General features: G+C 57.1%; 1 protein-coding gene across 10 annotated transcripts in view; it reads right to left on the reverse strand.

Annotated features, from left to right (window-relative positions):
- TNS1 (tensin 1) overlaps positions 1–19,521 on the reverse strand; it is a 257,548-nt gene that overhangs the window by 11,752 nt on the left and 226,275 nt on the right. For all 10 annotated transcript variants that reach the window (XM_054043851.1, XM_054043849.1, XM_054043847.1 and 7 more), the window contains 8 exons: positions 16,849–17,029; positions 12,585–13,306; positions 10,826–10,912; positions 6,166–6,297; positions 5,167–5,259; positions 2,903–2,980; positions 2,045–2,116; positions 433–601 (listed from right to left, as the gene is read on the reverse strand). In XM_054043851.1, the coding sequence (XP_053899826.1) occupies positions 433–601; positions 2,045–2,116; positions 2,903–2,980; positions 5,167–5,259; positions 6,166–6,297; positions 10,826–10,912; positions 12,585–13,306; positions 16,849–17,029 (1,534 nt within the window). The remainder of the gene's footprint in view (positions 1–432; positions 602–2,044; positions 2,117–2,902; positions 2,981–5,166; positions 5,260–6,165; positions 6,298–10,825; positions 10,913–12,584; positions 13,307–16,848; positions 17,030–19,521) is intronic.

The raw sequence follows: 19,521 nt of genomic DNA on the forward strand, positions 1-19,521 counted from the left end.
TTCAAGCATTGGCCGTCTAAACCCAGGGTTGTGAGTTCAATCCTTGAGGGGGCCACTTAGGGATCTGGGGCAAAACAGTACTTAGTCCTGCTAGTGAAGGCAGGGGGCTGGACTCAATGACCTTTCAAGGTTCCTTCCAGTTCTAGGAGATGGGATATCTCCATTTATTATTTAAAAGAGAACTGGACAAATTCATGGTGGTTAAGTCCATTAATGGCTATTAGCCAGGACGGGTAAGGAATGGTGTCCCTAGACTCTGTTTGTCAGAGGATGGAGATGGATGGCAGGAGAGAGATCGCTTGATCATTGCCTGTTGGTCCACTCCCTCTGGGACACCTGGCATTGGCCACTGGTGGTAGACAGGATACTGGGCTAGATGGACCTTTGGTCTGACCCGGTACGGCCGTTCTTATGTTCAGCTGGGGCTCTTACTTTCTCTGGTTGTCCGTCAAGGTGATTCCCTGCGCAGAGACTTTGAAGTGCACGATGGTGGCGGTGGGTGTGGGCGCCAAGGCCAGCGTCTCGCTGATGGCTTTGGCGATGGCCTGTGGGCCCGTCAGCGACTCCATCTCCACCGAGTTGATGAAGAGCACGTTACAGGCTGGAAGGGAAACATGGCGGGCGTGAGGGGACGGGGTGCAAATGGCACCAAATCCCCTGCCCCAATGGGCCAGGCACCCATGCGGGAGCCAGCCCATGCTTGGCTATTGTCCTCCATCTCGGGAACTAGGCTGGAGAGGGGGCAGAGTGTCGGCTCTCTTGTCTCAAGACCCCCCTGTTCCAATCCCCGGCTCAGATCATGAGGGAATGTGAGGTTTGTGGCTTGGTGCCTGGTTGAGCATGTCCCAAACCCTAAAACACTGGCTCTCGGCAGCGCCCGGGGTGGACAAGAAAGCATGGGGCTGTGGGTCAAGACGGAGGGGCATCGGCAGAGCTCTCTGCGGGGGGAATCTGCGGCTAGGGTAGCAGCGGGCTGTGGGTCAAAGCGAGGGGCGTGGCAGAGCTGGGGGTGGGGGTGGTGGGGAGCCAGGATGGGCGGAGGGTCAGGACTGAGGCAGAGCTATGGCGGGGGAGCCCAGGCTGGGGCATCAGCAGAGCCCTGTCTGGGGGGAACCCAGGACTGGAACAGCAGGGAGGGCTGCGAGCTGGGATCAAGGGGCCCCAGTAGAGCTGAGTGTGTGTCGGCGGGGAGCCCAGAACAGGAATAGCAGGGGTGGCTGCCGGTCAGGCTTGAGGGTCAGCAACGGGATCCTTTATACAAACCCCAGGCCCAAGCAGCCCCAGACTTTGCAGGAGATTCGAAATCAAGCTCTGGGTCCCGGTGCCGGGGCGTGGGCTTGTCTCTAATGAGGAGGAGCAGCTTTTTGGAACCGCCCCTCATAGTCATTCATGGAGCCTCACAGCCCCACCTGGAAGGGAAACAGCCTTATCCCCCAGGCGCTGAGGCACAGAGAGGGGAAGCTACCCAGCCAGGCAGTGGCACAACTGGGTGCAGAACCCAGGAGTCCTGGCTCCCCGTGCCCTGCTTTAACTATTAGACCACGTTCCTTCCCTGAGCCAGGAGGAGAACCCAGGAGTCCTAGCTCCCAGGCTGCACTCCGATCACCAGACCACCCTCCCACCCAGTATATTTGAACATCGCCTACGTTCAGCGTAACGTTGAGGAAGCCAAACCCCGGCTATGCAATTCCAGCCTGGCGCCCGCTGCCCTTCCAATGGGGGAGGACGCTGAGGTTTCCAAGCCCTCCCTATCTCTGAATCTTTCGTAACCTAAAATAATGCCTGTGAGTTGCCTCATCGGTGCAGCCGCAGGGGCCAGCGTGGCCTGGTGGCTGTCTGATTGGAACCCAGGGCTCCCCCGGGGGCTCTAAGCGCCCCCGCTCTGCTTTTGAAGCATCCACGCTGGGCCTGCATCCCCGAGCGCGAGCAAAGTGCGTCAGGGTCACACAGTGGGTAAAAGGAAGGCGGCAGGCGATGCAGACGGCGCTCCCTCCCGCGTGCACGCCACGCCTGCAACCCTCCCCGGCACATCGCGGCCACTCACCAGCTCCTTGCTTGAGCAGGTCTGTCGCCGAGTTGGCAGCTGAGGCCGCCTCTTTCGTTTTGTCCGTGGGATCTAAAAAAACAGGGAAACAGAAGGACCGTGACTCCTCCCCGACTGCGATCTGGGAATATGCGCCGCAGGGGACACGCTGGGGCTCCAGCGACTCACTCCTACGGTGGGGACCTGCAGAGGTGACGGCGTGATGGGGGAACAATGTCGCCGAGGAGCCGTACGCACTGGGCGTGTCTCCATGGGAATCTCGATCGGCTGCCCTCTCAGTCGAAGTCATGACGTCGTGTTTAGGGTGCGGATCAGAACTTTCCCGGGGCTGGGGGAGTTTGGATCCGGGAGGGCTGAGGGACCTAATCCCAAAGAGGGGTTGTAAGCGCTTTCTATTCTGGGTTTGTACAGCTCCAAGAACAATGGGGTCTGGTCACAGACTCATAGAGGGGGTTAGGAAGGGCCACAAGGGTCATCTGGCCTAGCCCCTGCCAAGATGGAGGATTTGTTCTGTTTTACCCATCCATCCATTACCCTAGGGCCTGGGAGCTGCAGTCCTGGTCCAGGACTCCTCCTAGGCCCCATGGTAACACAAATAATACTAATGAGATGGATGGGTCCTGAACATATTACTTGACACACATTGCTTCTGCCAGGGGACACCGACTGCTGAGCTTGGGTCCTGGCAGAGAAGTAAAGAAGGAACCGAATCCACAACATCTCCAGGGTAAGACACACTGGGATCTTGTGGGGACACAAGGTGGGATCTTATAAAGCTTTCCAGTCCTGCCCTTCGGTGCTGAGCGGGGTCAAAAATCCATCCAGCCCCAGCCCCGGTGCATCCCCCGTGCCTCCTACCTCGGTCGGGAATGACCAGCTTGCAGGGCAAGGCCAGTGGGATGATGGAGTGCTGGTACACCAGAGCAGACAGGCATCCTGGGGAGAGAGCCCGACAGGGAACGCGGTCAGTGCGAGCGCTGAGGCTGGGGCATTGGCACAGCCTGCAATAGACCAGGGACGTTCCTTCCCCATCAGCTAACAAGCCATCCACTAGCTTCTCCACCTGCTCGCTTTGGCCCAGAATCCCTTAGTCCTGAGTAGCCCCGGTGACTTCACTGGCACTGTGTGAGTAAGGGGGATACTCAGGGGAGCAGACCGGCTCTGTCCTTTCCAGTGTCTCCCACCTCCCCGTGTCCTGGAGTTCACTGGTGTTCCTTGTTCTCCTGCCTCCCGGTTGGAGCCCCGCCCAGGGCAAGGCCAGGGGAGGTAAACCCAGCCCCGTCTCCCTCGTCTCCTCGAACCCAGCTGTGACGTTTCCATGGGCGATTTTAACACCCGGCGTGAGTTAATTCTAGACGACCGGCTGCATGTGGAGCTCCCGTTGCTGCTTGCCCAGCCGACCCTCCAGTCAGCACGGATGAGGGACATCGGCTTTCCGGGTTAGGGTCATTGAACCCTGAACATCAGGCGCTGGTTTACAGAGGGATCAGTCTCTCTCCGGCCCTGTCCTGAGTCCAAGCGGCAGCTGGAGGCTATCAGTGACTGTGGCTCTCCTCGGCTCCGGAGAGGGGTCATACAAACACCCGCACTGGCAGTGCACAGCAATCCCATCTCCAGAGCCCATGGAGCCAGCCACCTTTCCCTAACCGTCAGCAACCGTCCCTATCCTCTCTTCTGAGCAAAGGGGACCAGGGAAACCAGCCGAGCGAGGCCAATACACGGGCCTTGTAAACAGCCAGGAGATGTTGGCATTCAAACCCAGCTCTGAGCAGGGGGCGGAGTTCCATGGAGTGGGGCAGGCGGGGTGGCCTTTCCCTGCCCTCTTTCCACCCCAGCGAGATGGAGAATGTCCTGTGTTCCCCAGAGCACAGGGATTGTGACTGTCTCTAGCTTTGCACAGGCTCCAGGTTCTCTCCCCTAACACACCGGAGCTAGCATGTCTCACATTCCCAGCCCGGAGTGGCTAATGCATCCTCCCTACACAGCTGTGAGGTGAGGCCTTGTTATCAGCCCTTCTTGCAGATGGGGAAATATTAAGTGACGTGGCCAGGGTGAAACAAGCAGTCAGTGGTGGAGCTGAAGTCGATGGCGCTCTGCCAGCTCACACCAGTTGAAGATCTGACCCATTAACACAACAACCTGGAGCTAGGGAACCAGACCCCCTAGTGAAACTGATCATAAGCAGAAAGTGACACTGACTAGACTACTTTTGGTGCCTGAACTGAGTGGAAAAAATGTAAAGAGCATCAGAACTGACAGAGGAGCTAGATTTATGACCGTGCTTTCAGATTTAATGATCAGCAGCGTTTGTATCGCGACACGGAAGGGAACCGTTATTAAGACAGTGGAACCTCAGAGTTACAGACACCTCGGGGACGGAGATTGTAACGCTGAAATGTTTGTAACTGTGCAAAGCGTTATGGTGGTTCTTTCAAACGTTTACAACTGAACATTGACTTAAGACAGCTTTGAACCTTTACTGGGCAGAAGAAAAATGCTGCTTTCCCTTTATTTTTTTAGTGGTTTACATTTAACACAGCACTGTACTGTATTTGCTTCTTCTTTCCCCCCCCCCCCCCCCTCTGCTGCTCCCTGATTGCATATTTCCTGTTCCAACTGAGGTGTGTGGTTGGGTTTGCTCTGCTGTTCATAACTCTGAGGTTCTACTGTCTATTGGATTTTCCTCCAGCTCCTTTTGATCTAAACGGGAATGATGTTTGCACACCCCAAGTACAGAGGGCTGCCAACCCTCCAGGATTTAAAGCTTAACCTTGAATTAAAGATTACGTCATGTGACGAAACCTCCAGAGATTTGTCCAACCAAAACTGGCCACCCTAAGAGAGATCCCAGCTTTACTGTCATTCCTGGATGTCTGGGTTGCCAAACTCCTGGTTAGCGTGTGTCTGGGTTTGGAGGGGGTGTGTGTGAGTGCACATGTGTGGCAATGTCTGAGAGATGCTTTTTGGCCTCTGTTCCAAATGCCCACAGGAGACCCCAAATCCAGTCATGCCTGTGACGATTCCTATCAATACCGCTTACTCCCCACAAGGGGGCGTCGCTGCCACAGGGCACCGAACGGTCCTAGGGCTGAACAGGGGAGGAGAGGTTCGTTGCCACTTACCGAAGTTGGGCTCGTTGGGGCATCCTTTTAGCTTCACCCCCCGCGGGCTGGTCTCGATCAGGAAGTGCCTCACCAGCTCATTGGTTATATCTCCTGGGGGGAGGGAGGACGACGTCACTCCAGGCCCCTCCTGAAGCCAACCCCCTTGTGCCCCCCAGGACAGCGGGCCCTGGACCAGCCTGGCCCCTTCGGGTGAACATCCCACCAGTGCCCGCTGAGTGATCCGGGCCCCAGGCTCTGGGGAGCGAGAGCCCCGGGGGGTGCTGTGGTTTGCTGTCCCCGGGGGCGAGCAGGCTGGTTCCAGAGGGAGCAGAGCAGCGAAGGACTCCCAGCTGGTGCAGCTCGGCCGGAGAGTGAGTCAGCAGCCAGCCGGGGGCCTCCTTTCAAATCCCCCCCACAGGCTGCATGAAAGAGGCAGGTTCTGCGCTCCAGGCCCCAGTGGCGTACGTCTGGGCTAACTCCACTGACTTCCCTGGGGTCACTCCAGTTGGCACTGGGGTAGGTGGGAGGGGAGGCCGGTCCATAGAATACTATTCTAGGCTGCAGCCCAGGGGCGCTTGGGACCGGACACTTAATCCCCAGTGTAGGGTGTCCCCATTTTATAGGGACAGTCTTGATATTCGGGGCTTTTTCTTATGTAGGTGCCTATTACCGCCCACCCCCTGTCCCGATTTTTCGTATTTTCTATCTAGTCACCCTACCCCAGGTCAGAGAGGGCCGCAGCCCAGAGAAAGGGGACCACGCCCGTGGGCTCTTTGCCAACGAGGGCACAGAGACACGCTCTGCTGGCAACCCTCGGCCTGGATCTAGGCTCCCACGGGCTTCGGCTCAGGCCGGCCGAGAGTTAAACGCCCTGCAAACCAGGCGGGTTCCTGGTGCCTCAGCACATACCCAGCTGCGCTCCGCTGCCCCGAGCTGCCCCGTGCTCAGGCAGCGGCACAATGGAGGGGAAGTGCCGTGTGCTCCCTGGGGCTGGCGCGCGGGGGCGGGCAACAATACCTTTCTTGTTCTGCTGCAGGATGGTGGGAGGCGGAGAGGCTACTTTCATGGCCAGCCCGTAGGCTCCCCGGAAGGAGTGGCTGTCTCGGATGATGAAGGCTCCGGGCTCCCTGTCCTTCAGTAGTGTGATGGCTGGGAAGGGAGAGGAGCGCAGGAGTCAGGACGTGCAGTGAGACAGCTATGGCGCCTCCGAGCACGGAGCAGCGGCCCGGGAAAGGCAGAATGCTACACTGGGTGAGTTACGCAGTGTCGCTGGAGCCGGGCTGATCTCAGGACATGAGAGAGACAAGATGGGGGAGGTCATATCTTTTAGTGGACCAACCACAACCCAGACTCAAGGGGGACCCCATCCTGAAAGAAATCTTTCCTGAACCCCCACTTCTGAGCTTCCAACAACCCTCCAACCTCTCCACGCTCATTGTCAGAACCAAGCTCCCCACAGACCAGGACACACCAACTCCAACGGCACCAGACCCCGCCAGAACAGCAGATACAAAACCCGCAGCCATAAAACTGATCGACGCCTTCCAAGATCCATGGGTCCTACACATGCCTAGCACATGTGCTGCACCCCATCCAATAACAATGATGTGGGAGGAACCAGACAATGACTGCGCTCTCGAATGAACTCGCACAGGAAAATGATAAAAGACCAACACACCCTATCACCTGCGGGCAAACACTTTCCACAAAGCGATCGCTCTAGGTCTGACCTCTCCGTCCTCGAAGGAAACCAGCACAATGCTTTTAAAAGACAAGCCTGCGATCTTCAATTCAAAACTCTGCTAGCCACTAAAAACCATGGACTGAACAGAGATGCTGGATTTGGGGTTTATTACAACCATCCGAAATCCACTATCCCCCCCCTTTATGTCCTATGACTGCAGGGGTGTTAACGGGCCACTCTACCTTGAACGGTTCCTTACAATATGTGCTGACTACTTATGCTAAACTATCTGTCCCACCTTGCCTTTAGCTGGGACACTCAGAGTACCTTTCCCTGCCTGGCTTGAAAGCTTGTCTGTCTCTCCAACAGAAGTCGACCCAATAAAAGAGATCACCTCCCCCACCTTGTCTCTACAATGGGCGAGGCACCGATTTGGGAGCCAGGCACTGCTGGGCTCAAATCCGTCCTCTCCTTTGGACACGTCACTTGATTTCTCAGACACGGCTGCCAAACATTAAGCATCCCCCTCCCCCCATCCCTCTCTGTAGTAAGTGGCGACCATCACCGTAGTATCTTGGCACCTGCAGAGGTGTTATTCTTATTTATTATTGATATTTACTGTAGCACCTAGGTGCCTGCGTCCTGGCCAGGACCCCAGTGCGCTTGGTGCAGTACAAACAGAACAAAAATTCGGCTCCTGCTTCCAAGCCAAGAATAAGACAAGAGACAACAGCTGGATCCAAGCAATGGGTGAGGGGGACAAGGCCACCGGCAGGATGGGCAGCGGTTGCAGCACTCCTGCGTTCTTGCCAGCTCTCACTGCGTGCAGGCAGTCTGAATGTCGGCCCTGCACGTGCCTGTTACAGAGATGGGCTCCGAGCGTTACCATCCCCCAAGATCTGATAATGTGCCTCAGTTTCTCCTTGTAACAAGGAGATCACAAGAATCACCTACCGACCTCCTGGGGGCAATGAGCTGTGAGATCTGGTACCGTTTGAGTGCGTTAAGTACTGCCACCAGCCGAGACTCTGCGAGTGCTTTACAAATGTTAATTAGCTGCTAGTTAATTTCACCTCCCAGTGAGGTTAGTAGTAGTATCATTTGCCAGTCTGCAGAAAAGGGGAACTGGGAAACAACGTCACCAGTCCGGGGTGACACGTAGCGAGTCAGGGATAGAACCCAGGTGCCCTGACTCCCAGCCCCCTCTCCGAGATCACCTCCCGTTTTTCTCAATGGGGATATTGTCCTTTGCGTCATCAGCCAAGGGGGGCGGGGAAGGAACAACAGACAGAATGAGGCAATAAAGGTGGTTCTGGGCCAGGTTGTGGGGCTGAGGTGTTTGGGCTCCCACATGTCAATGGAACCGGCATTAGGGAAAATGAATCTGTCGGTGGCCAGGTAGCTGGTGTGTTGTGGCTGCAGACGAGAGGATCCCAATGGCCTGCTTTGGCCTTAAAATGCATCAATCTGCGCCTTGTGCCACCCCAGTCCCTGGGCTGTATGTCCCCGGCCTCTCGTCACATACTCAGATTGTCTTTGGGACAGGGCCTGCTGTTCGCCATACACCTGGACAGAGCCTAGCACCCTGGGGGCCTGGATTCTGGACGGGGGTGTCTGCGCACTGCCACAACACAGGTCAGCAGGAGTAATTAACACTCCAAGATCTCTGCCATGTCACAGGGGTCCTGTCCCGGCGGAAGGAGCCGCTGAGCTCTCCCACGGGGGATCGGCAGGGATCGAGCAAATGCACTGACAGACAGGGGCTTTTTATCCCAGCCGGCAGTCTAACCCAGTGGTTCTCAACCAGGGGTACATGTACGCCTGAGGGTACGCGGAGGTCTTCGGGGGGTAGGTCAACTCCTCTAGAGATTGGCCTCATTGTACAACAGGCTAAAGAAAAAGCACCAGCGAAGTCAGGCAAATTAAAATTTCATGCAGACGATGACTTGTACACCATACACTGAAATGTCAGGACAATGTTTATATCCCAGTTCAGTTCTTTGACAATGATCTGGTAAAAATGAGCAAGTCGGCCATTTGTCAGTACTAGTGCGTGGTGACACGGCTGTATTTTTCGGTCAGATTTTGTCAGCAAGTTGTTTTGAAGTGCGGTGTAACTTGGGGTACGCCAGACAAATCAGCTTCCTGAAAGGAGGACAGTCGTCTGGAAAGGTTGAGAGCCCCCGGCCTCACTCTTCCTCCAGGCAGACTGCAAGCCCGGGGCACATTGCAGCCATAGGCGCCGACTCCGGGGCTGGAGCACCCACGGGAAAAAATTGGTGGGTGCAGCCAAGCTCCCCGCCCGCCACACCCCAGCTCACCTCCACCTCCTCCCCTGAGCATGCGGCATCCCCGCTTCTCCCCCTAGCTCCCAGCGCTTGCCGCAAAACAGCTGTTTCATGGCGGCAAGCGCTGGGAGGGAGGGGGAAGGAGGGAGAACACAGCGCGCTTGGGGAAGAGGTGGGGCCTGTGCAGGGATTTGGGGAAGGAGTCCAATAGGGGCAGGGAGGGGGCGGAGTTGGGGTGGGGACTTTGGGGAAAGGGCTGGAATGGGGGCGGGGCAGGGGCAGGGGTGGTGGCAGGGCCAGGGGCGAGGGGGGCCTCGAGCACCCACCGGCGCCAGGAAAAGTTGGCACCTATGATTGCAGCTTCCAACACACCAAGAGCTGAAATTTGCATCCAGAGACAAACTCTGTAGCTTCACCCTATCCAAGGTCCCTCCTGCCGGCCTCCCCATCATCTTGTCCTGTGTATGTCAGGTGCTTAGCTGGCCCCCTCACCAGAGTATCGGAGCACCTGACCGTCTTTACCGTATCAATCCTCACAACCCCCTGTGAGGTGGGGCCGTGCCGAGGTACAGATGGGGTCTGAGGCGCACTCACAAGGCCCAGGTGTGTAAAGGTATGTAGGCAGCACTGTGCTCAGAGGTGCAATGCCTAACTGACTTAGGAACCTACACCTCATTTTGAAAACGGATTTAGGCACTTACACGCCTATATCAGATTGATGGGCAATAGGATATGTGCCTAAATCCCTTTTGAAAATGAGACAAACGGTAACGGGCTTAATCTGTAGCAAGGGACAGTTAGGTTAGTTACTCGGAAAACCTTTCTCATGGTGAGGGGTGGTTCAGGATCGGCTGCCCAGGGAGGTTGTGGGATCCCTGTCACGGGAGGTTTTTAAGACCAGGTTGGACAAAGCCCTGTTAGGGATGGTCTGGGTCTCCTTGGTGCCAGGGGCTGGACTTGATGACCTCTCGAGGACCCTTCCACCCTACAGTTCTGGGATTTGATGACTTGCCCAAGGTCACAGAGAGTGTCTGTGGCACAGCAAGGAACTGAACCAGGGTTTCCTGGGGCCTAGACTAGGGCCAAACCATCCTTCCTCTCTCCCATTACCTGCCACCTACCCACAACCTTTTCCCAAGGAGCCGCTTCCTCAGACAGCCCCATTGTCTCCTCTTCCCTGAGCCTGCCGCAGAGGTTCACTTGGGAACGGGGCTGGTCACAGGCCGTGAGGTCATTTCTCTGCTGCAGGGAAGCGGAGAGTCCTAGCCGAATGCAAATACTGGCAACATTGCCAGCGGGAACAGAGACAAGCCCTGGCCAGTCGCTACCTCTCTGCAGGGACAAGCTCTCGGTACCAAGGCAGGCGTCCCTCTGGCATGCCAGTCAGGGGGTGTTGCAATGTGGGGAGAATGCCCCCAAGTGAGTTAACAATGCCCACTTGCAGAGGGCTGAGACGGGTCGAGAACACTGCACTGGATCAGTGACACAGCTCCAGCACCGCCAAGAGGGTTGGGGATTGGCTGCTGGCGGGGAGGAGGGGAAGAGATCGGGAAGTAATCCTGCCATAATGCCGGGATGTGGGCAAAATGATCCAGGACTGGGATAACCCACGCGGGTCTCAGAGCCAGCACACGCCTGCACACTGATTCCCAATTCCCGTCCCCCCCCACACACTGCTGCTTTGTCACCGGGGCTGGCTACTCACCCTGCTCCCTGGAAATCTCCGGCTTGTACCAATACTTGGAGGTGTCCTGGACAAATTTCACGTTGGCCCGGGTCTCGGGGCTGCTGTCTGAGAGCGGGGAAGGAGAGGAACAATCAAGGGAAGCATTCGAGACATGTTTAGAGCCGCTCCAGATTCACAATCCAGAGGGATCTCAAGGTGCAGCCCTCCCAGAGAACAGGACAGGAACAGATGCTCTTACTGGTCTCGTTTAGCCGCATCACTTTGAAAGTAGAAATATCTTAATCTTCCTTTAACCCTTGTAAATATCCTGACCCCACCTCTAATTCCATCTAGAGCTCACAAGGGCCCCGAGCCGGCAAACACTTACGCACAGGCTTCAACATTGATGGGGATACTCATATGCTGAGAATTAAGCATGTGCCCAAGAGTTTCAAGGATCAGGGACCTACATGGTAACAGACTAACCCAGGGGTGGCCAATCGGAGCCTGAGAAGGAGCCAGAATTTACCAATCTACATTGCCAAAGAGCCACAGGAATACATCAGCAGCCCCCCATCAGCTCCCCTACTCCCTCCGCTAGTGCCTCCCGCCTGCCAGCAGCCCCGCCGATCAGCGGCTCCCTCTCCTGCCCCATGCCTCCCGCCCACCACAATCAGCGGTTTCGTGGCATGCAGGAGGCTCTGGGGGGGAGAGGGAGGAGCGAGGGCACGGCAGGCTCAGGGGAGGGGGCGGGAAGGGGTGGAGTGGGGGCAGGGCCTGTGGCAGAGCCAGGGATTGAGCAGTGAGCACCCCCCGGCACAGTGGAAAGTTGGTGCCTGTAGCTCCAGCCCTGGAGTCGGTGCCCATACAAGGAGCCGCACATTAACTTCTGAAGAGCCGCATGGGGCTCCGGAGCCCCAGGTTGGCCACCCCTGGACTAACCTGTCAGATGCACCGAGACCGGATGGCTTATGGCCTAGGACACTACGTGCTGGTCCTATCAAAACACAGGACCAGCTCTTAGCTGCACGGATTTCAGGGGATCTGCATTGGGCACCACCAGTTGAGGGGTCGCCTGTAACAAGCGCCGATCGGTACATTTCCGCCAGACTCTGATGAAGCAGACAGTGCCCCTTGACAAAATGCTTCTCCAGAGAGTGCTGGATTCAGCTCTGCACTGCAGGCAGCCAGGCAAAGGACTATATCAGACCGAGTCGCTTTGACCTCACTGTCTGCAAGCTGTTGTGTTTTTGACATAAACTGCACGGTGGTTTTTCCTTTGATGCTAGCTCTGTATTTTCCTGTTTTGATTCCGACAGCTAATTTTAGAAGAAGGAAAAGAGGGGGGTGGACCTGGGCACCACCGGTGACTCCTATATATATATATCCTGACGTCGGAAGTAAATTGAAGCAGATACGCAACCCCTACCATTCCCAGCAGCTCTGTGAACTGCAGGGCACATGCATGCAGGAGGTTGTACCGAAGAGGAGAGAATCCCAGAGCAGTGGTAGGCAGGACAGTAGCGCTGGGACCACGCGTTCCTGGTGAAGGAGTGCAGCGAGCAGGAAATAATCTAGCCCCTGTAGGTGGAGGGTGCTGTACAGATGCCCGGGGATAAGAGTGGAGCGTGCCCGTTCTGTGGATCGCAGCACGTAATCTTAAGAGAGCGAGGAGGGAGCAGTGTGCTGAGGGGCTGGACAGGATCCTAAATACATCAGACACTCTCTCCAGAGTCCCAACCCCCAGGCGTCTGCCCCATGATCTAGGGTTCCCACTCTGCAACGGGCGAGCCCCTACCTGGCAGCGAGAGTTTGGAGAAGTCAGGCAGGGTGTGCGGGTACGCCACGCTGCTCCCGCTGCTGGGGCTGGACATGCCGCTGGAGACGGGTGAGGACATCTTGCCATTCACCGTGGCGTAGTTAGGCAGGCTGTTGGACCGCTCCCCGGCCGACATCCTCCTCTTCTCGGGCAGCAGCGGCTGCGGCGTGGGGCTGCCCTGCCGGTAGGTGGCGGAGTCCGGGGAGGAGGACTGCGGGCTGCTCAGGCCGGGATAGTAGGCCGGGGAGACGGGGAACGACGGGGTGGAGGGGGGCTGGTACCCCGAGGCGCTGCTCTGCCGGGACAGCGTGGGACGCTGCTCCTCCGGGGTGGAATAGCCATACATGATGTGCCTGCCCAGGCCGGGGCTCCCGGGAGCGGCCGCCGCGCCGGAATTGAGTGGTCTTCGCCCGAAGCTGGGGCTTGGCGGTGTGTTGGTGGCCACCGTCCTTTGAAGGGTGTGGGGGCTCCCCGGCAGGACGTGAACACCCACCACGCTGACCTGGGGCTGCGGCCTCACGCCGGCTCGGCCATCGGGGTACTCGGGGCTGGCATAGCCCCCCTGGCTGAAGGACGCTGGCGAGGCGTTTTGGTAGCTGCTGTGTGCCGACGGCGCCTGGAAGCTGGACTCGGCCGAGGGCCGCGGGGGCGTGGCGGTGCTGTGGCCGCTGCTCTCGGACGGGTAGCTGCGGATCGACACCCTGGGAAAGGCAAGAGGAGAAGAGCTCAGCTCGCAGCACTCCTGGCCAGGCTCATGGCTGCCTGAGTCAGTAACTGGCCTCCCTCTGGGGCACCTCACCGTAGCCTCAGCGCACCTCATGTAGGTGAGTCACCACAGCCCACCTGAGGCACTGGGAGAGCAAGACCCAGATCCTTAAAGGCCCATTGATTTCAGTGGGAGTTAGGTGCCTCGATACCGTTAAGGATCTGGGTGTGAGTGACTTGCCCAAGGCCACCTAGAAAATCTGTGGCAGAGCCGGGGATCAAACCCAGACCTCCCAAGCCCCCACTTCGTTGTCCGAGCCACAAGATCACCCTCCCTTTGCTGTGGAATTGGCTCCTTCAGGCCCCAGATGCTTGTGCCAAGGCCCCATTTTCCAGTATCCCAGCTTAGCGTCTGGCTGCAAACCGCTGTCGGGGCGTGCCCAACCCAGACCTGCCCTCTGGAATACCCACCGGCCGGCTGGAAACGCAGGTAGGAACAAAGCAGCCATTTACCGCCTCGGCAGCTTAGGCGGGAAGCTTTGAACCTTTGTTCCTCTCTATCTAGCCTGGAAACATGGGTCTGCCCCTGCCCAACCCAGCAGCACTGTGCCATCTCGAGACAACAGGGAGAACTTTACAACCCGAAGGATCCTGCAGAGTGTTAGACAAATACATCATGATCGTACAAGTCAGCACCTGGTCCCCGAGGATTCAGGTCCCTAACTTGCACTGATGTCAGCAGGCATTAGATGTCTGAATAGCTTTGAGGATCTGGGCCCGAGCTCTCAAGGTGCTTTCAAAGGAGAGTATGTTTCCTTCTAGAGATAGCACAGATAGGGAAACAGGCACGGAGCGGCCAAGTGACCTGGCCAGGTGAAGCAGCGACCCAGTTCCCCTGACTTCCATTCCCAGTGCCCTGTCTACTGGATCACGCTGAAACAAACGATCGACGCCTACACTGAAATGCAGCCATCCTGCACCTCTGGGGAGGAACCCGGCAGCAGCAGTACATAACCGTCTATGGAACCTTCTACAAAGGCAGGATGCTTCCAGCAGGGAGGCTGATGCCTACGTACCCCTGGTCTCTGACTCTGTCTATGGTAGGCAAACAGCTCGGCCTGTGGAGGGAAGAGAGAGCAGAGCGGGCTGCTCGTCCCTCTGAGCCATACGTGATGGGACTGATGCCCAGGCACCCTGGTGATGGTGACACCTTCCGAAGAAATTAATAATACCACCCAGCTCAGGAGGGATGACTGAACTGCAGAAGGAATTAGATCGGGGTCGGCAAATGTTTTGGCCCGAGGGCCACATCAGGGTATGGAAATTATATGGAGGGCCATGAATGCTGACGAAATTGGGGTTGGGGTGCGGGAGGACTCTGGCTGGAGGTGCAGGCTCTGGGGTGGGGCTGGGGATGAGGAGTACGGAGGGCGGGAGGGGGCTCTGGGCTGGGGGGTCAGGGGTTGGGGCGTGGCGGGGGCGCTCAGGGGTGCAGGCTCCGGGCTGCGCTTACCTCAAGAAGCTCCTGGAAGCAGCAGCATGTCCCCCTTCCAGCCAGCTCCTACACGGGGGTGCAGCCAGGCTGCTCTGCGCGCTGCCCCATCTGCAGGCACGGCCCCTGCAGCTCCCATTGGCTGCAGTTCCCAGCCAATGGCAGCTGTGGGGGCGGTGCTTGGGGCGGGGGCAGCAGATGCTGCTTCCGGGAGCCGTGCGGAGCACAAGTCCCAGACCCCACTCCCCAGCAGGAGCTCGAGGGCCAGATTAAAATGGCTGATGGGCCGGATGCGGCTCGCGGGCCATAGTTTTCCCACTCCTGAATTAAAGGCGGAATCTGCAGCACCTTGGAGCATTCAGAGGAAAATGCCATGGTGGCTTCAGCGCCCACTGGTGGTCGGGGCCTTGGGTTTTTGTCTCCTGGGTTCCCCTGATGCCCGACTGATTGGTCACCCGGGCCTGAGCAGGGACCGACCCACCATTGCGGCTGCGCGCCTGAGCATGTCCTTAGTCAAAACCACCCGGAGCGGCCCTGGGGGCGGCCGCCCCCCCTGTGGTTCACAATGAGCCCAGCAAAGGGGAAACACTGGGTGTGCAGGAGTCGGTCAGTTGCTTGGGACCTGATCCTGCACAATGCCCTGGCGCTGGGCACCCCCAGATCTCACTGGCTTCGGAGGGAGGCTGTGGGGTAAGTTAGAAAGGGGCTTTGTGCATGGCGAGCGAACACCTCACTCGCACACAATCCAACATGCATGCACACACATGCACATATAACCCTACATGTGTGCATATGCACACCTCCCAAGCGCACACGCAACCACACATACACCCATGTTCCCCCTACACACAACCAGCTACACGCACACCCTTCCCAAACTGTCTCGTACACACCCACCCTCTCTTCGACTACTCACATCCTCATTCACACACACAACCCCCCTCACACCCGCACAACCACAGGCCCTCTCTAATACACACGGAAAAGCCACATACACACACACACACACCCCACAACCACCACCCCCCACATCCATGTCCCCTTAGACACAACTACCTACACACATGCACCCATGTCCCCACCAGACACAACCCCCCAACACACCCATGTCCCCCCAGACACAACCTCCCTCCCACACCCTCATGTCCCCCTAGACACAACCACCTACACACACACACCCAGGTCCCCCCCAGACACAACCTCCCACACACACACACACACACCCAGGTCCCCCCAGGCACAACCTCCCACACACACACATCAATGTCCCCCCTAGACACAACCTCTCCCCCCCTACACACCCATGTCCCCCCCAACACAACCTCTCCCCCACACACACATCCATGTCCCCCCAGGCACAACCACCTACACACACTCCTCCTGACTGTCCTACAAACCAACCCTTGCTCTCTTGCACACACATAGGTTGGGATTTCCAAAGGACCCGATGGAATTCAATGGGATCACGGCACCTAATTCCTTTAAATCCCTTTGAAAAACCCAGATTTAATGGACACTTGGAGGCTTTGAAAATTGCCCCGTTCAGCCCCAGGTTTCTCCCCTTGTGTTTTCTGCCCTGCTGCTCTAGCAGGAGCTCAGGGCACCACAATCAGTCCCTCGGCAGCCAAATGCAGCGATGCCACCAGAGGGTCCGAGACTCCAAGCAGGAGATAAGCGTGTGGCTTATCCCCATCGCTGGCACATGGCGGCCGCTGCACCAGACCTGGCTGTTGGGCCATCTATCCTGCAGCGGCCAATGATGCATCACAGGAAGGAGGAAAAGCCCATAATGCACCTGTCTCACAGCTGCCATGCTGTAGCTGAGGGTGGGGGGGGGGGCAGTAATCCTTCCTGACCCCTATGGTGACAGTTGACACCCTGAAGCATGAGAATGCACAGCTGCAAACTGACCGCCGCACGGCCCTTATTCATGGGACCCAAGTCATCGATGGGCGTGTTCAGGCGAGGAAGGGCTGCAGGGCAAAGCACTCCTGGAGTTAAACCCAGCGCTACAGTGCCTGGTCGCCAGAGCTCGGTTCTCCTTACCCGTCCATGCTGTGAATGGGGCTGCTGGTGGAGATGGGGCTGGGGGGGGCAAAGGAGTTCATGAAGGCCCCGTTCCTCATCGGCGTCTCAGTACTGTAAGCCTGCGGAGTTGGGGGGCTCTGGGGCGCCCCGCCACCCCCCGCCGCCTTCCGGGCCACCGACTCCACATAGCTCCTGGGCCCTGGGGGGCGAAAGGAAAGGAAGGATGAAGCTGGCAACTGACCCGGGGAGGTTGGCATGCACTTGCCCTTTGGCTGCAGCCCAGGATCAGGGCCGATCACAGCCAGTGCCCGAACGTCAACCACAAATCGAAAACCTGACAGCTGATCTGGGAAATCTACTGCATCCCCATCATCCCCCTCCCCAAGCAATGAATTAAATCCCCCTTTCCCCCCGCTAGGGTGTTGCCAAAACAGATGCAACAGGGGGCCAGTCTATGCATTGCAAAGCTGGTCCGGGCTGCCGCTGAGCACGGGCAATCCCGACGAAGCCAACGGGCATTGCGGGAGCTCAGAACGGCACCCCGCGAGAGGCCATGGATGTCCCGTAGGCCGGGTCACAGCACTGCAATGTCAGATCAGCCTCGGGCCTGTGAAGCGGCCCCCGTCCCCCTCTGAATCGTCTTCCCCCGTCATTCCCCCCTACACGAGTCTTGTGCAACGCACAGCTTCGTCCTGTTACACATTGTAGGCACCGCCGTGCCCACGAGTAGCCAGTCCTCGGCATCCTTTAAAAATCACACCCGCCAGAGGTGCAGCTGGCTAAACAGAATCACCGCATGCCTGGCCGGACGTAACCCCTGGCCCACCTCCCTCTAAAATGAGACTCCGACTGCGTCGGTTTCTGCTGCACGCCCAGTCACACGAGGTGCCCATGGCGGGCAAAACCTGGTGTCTTTGTAAGGTGCAAAGGCCAGCTGCAGAGGCGGCTTCTCGGACAGGGCGCGCCTTAATTCAGATCCAGCCAAACTGAACTTCCTACGGAGCGTACGTCTAGACTGGAGCTGGCGGTGTAACGAGACATACCCAGCTCCAGTTTAGACGTGCCCTAGTCCCCCAACCTCGAGGCATTTATCTCCAAGTATGTTCACCAACAGAGGAACGAGCTGGCTCTAACCCTTGCATGAACCTTCACGGGGTTATCCCGAACTTCCCCTCTTGGGCCCGCAGCGAGCTGGACTCTCCCATCTCCCATCTCCAACCCCCAGGGTCTCTCTCTTCCGAGCCGCAGGTGAGAAAAGCAAACAGGAGCTGCCACCCTAACATCCCATCACAGCCATTGGGCATATTTACTGCTACGCTGCCCACTGCACTAGAGATGCCAGAGATCTCTGGGGTTATCTTAGCCCCGACCTCGCCTGCGCGGGCCTGGCTCTTCCAGCGAATTGTAGGAGGGGAGAAGGGTCCCTGGTGCAGTGGTCCACAGAATGAAAAGGCCAGAGCAGCCCTGCTCCTAGGTTAGAAACCTTCGTCTAATTTCAAGTCTAAACTTCCTGATGGCCAGTTTATATCCATTTGTTCTTGTGTCCACATTGGTACTAAGCTTAAAGAATTCCTCTCCCTCCCTGGTATTTATCCCTCGGATATATTTCTAGAGAGCGATCATCTCTCCCCTCAGCCTTCTTTTGGTTCGGCTAAACAAGCCAAGCTCTTGGAGTCTCCTATCAGAAGACGGGTGAGCAGCCCCTATTATTCTCTTACCCAGTCTCCTCCCACCCCCGCCCTGGTCTATTTGTCTGATTGCGTGTAGTCTGTGAGCTCTTTGGGGTAGAGGCTGCCAGGTACCCTCTGCCTGTACCGCACCTAGCGTTCGTTACCCTCTAGGGCACAAGAACACTGGCGGTCAGACAGAGCCTCTCTCTTTTCCTTTCAGGGCCTGTGCTTCCCTGCACTAAAAACCCAAGCAAGTGCCCAGTTTTTTTCAGAGACGGGAGTGGGGAATGTGTGAGTCAAGCCCTTTGGGTATAACCTCTCGGTTCAGCCCTGCCCTGCCCTGCATAATCAGATGGGGCAGGAGCTGACCTCTGAAGGGAGCTGGGATAATCTTTTCATACAGAACATTCCAGGTGGGTTTCGGTATTTTGGCTGAACCCAGCACTTGGGTCGGCTCGGCCTAGGGCCAAAGTGCTGCTTAGGGTGACCTGCAGAATGGGGGTAACACACCTTCCCCCGCTTCAGTAATTAAATCCCGCTCCCTGCCCCGACCAAAATTAGCCAGTCCAAGTGCATGAGTCAGCCTTCAGGAGAAAGGGCTGCAGAATACCAGCATCGTCTCTTCATGCAGAGCGTCTAGTGACACAAGGAAAATCAGGGTCATGGGCAAAGAAGAGAGGAGGTGGGTGTGCCAAGGTTGGGGGCAGAAAAGAGAATTCCGCATATTTTTTAGATTAAAAATGTAGATCTTGTCTATTCTGATTTTTCTGGAAGGCTCTATGGATGACATCATAAGAACAAAGGAAGAGACACATGAACAATTGAGGGTGGGTGGGAACACAACCCAAGCAGAGCTCGTTATAACCCTAAAAATGCCAGAGATAGACCCTGATACATACAGGGTATTATTTGTAAAGGGCCCTCACTCCATGCTCTGATGCTGCAGGTAGAAATTCAAATATTCAGCATTCAGCAAGTCAGATCTGGAGGAATATCCAGTAAATTAGAAATTGAAAATCTG

This window comes from Malaclemys terrapin, chromosome 11 (assembly GCF_027887155.1).
Source record: "Malaclemys terrapin pileata isolate rMalTer1 chromosome 11, rMalTer1.hap1, whole genome shotgun sequence".
In the NCBI taxonomy this organism is placed as follows: Eukaryota; Metazoa; Chordata; order Testudines; family Emydidae; genus Malaclemys; species Malaclemys terrapin.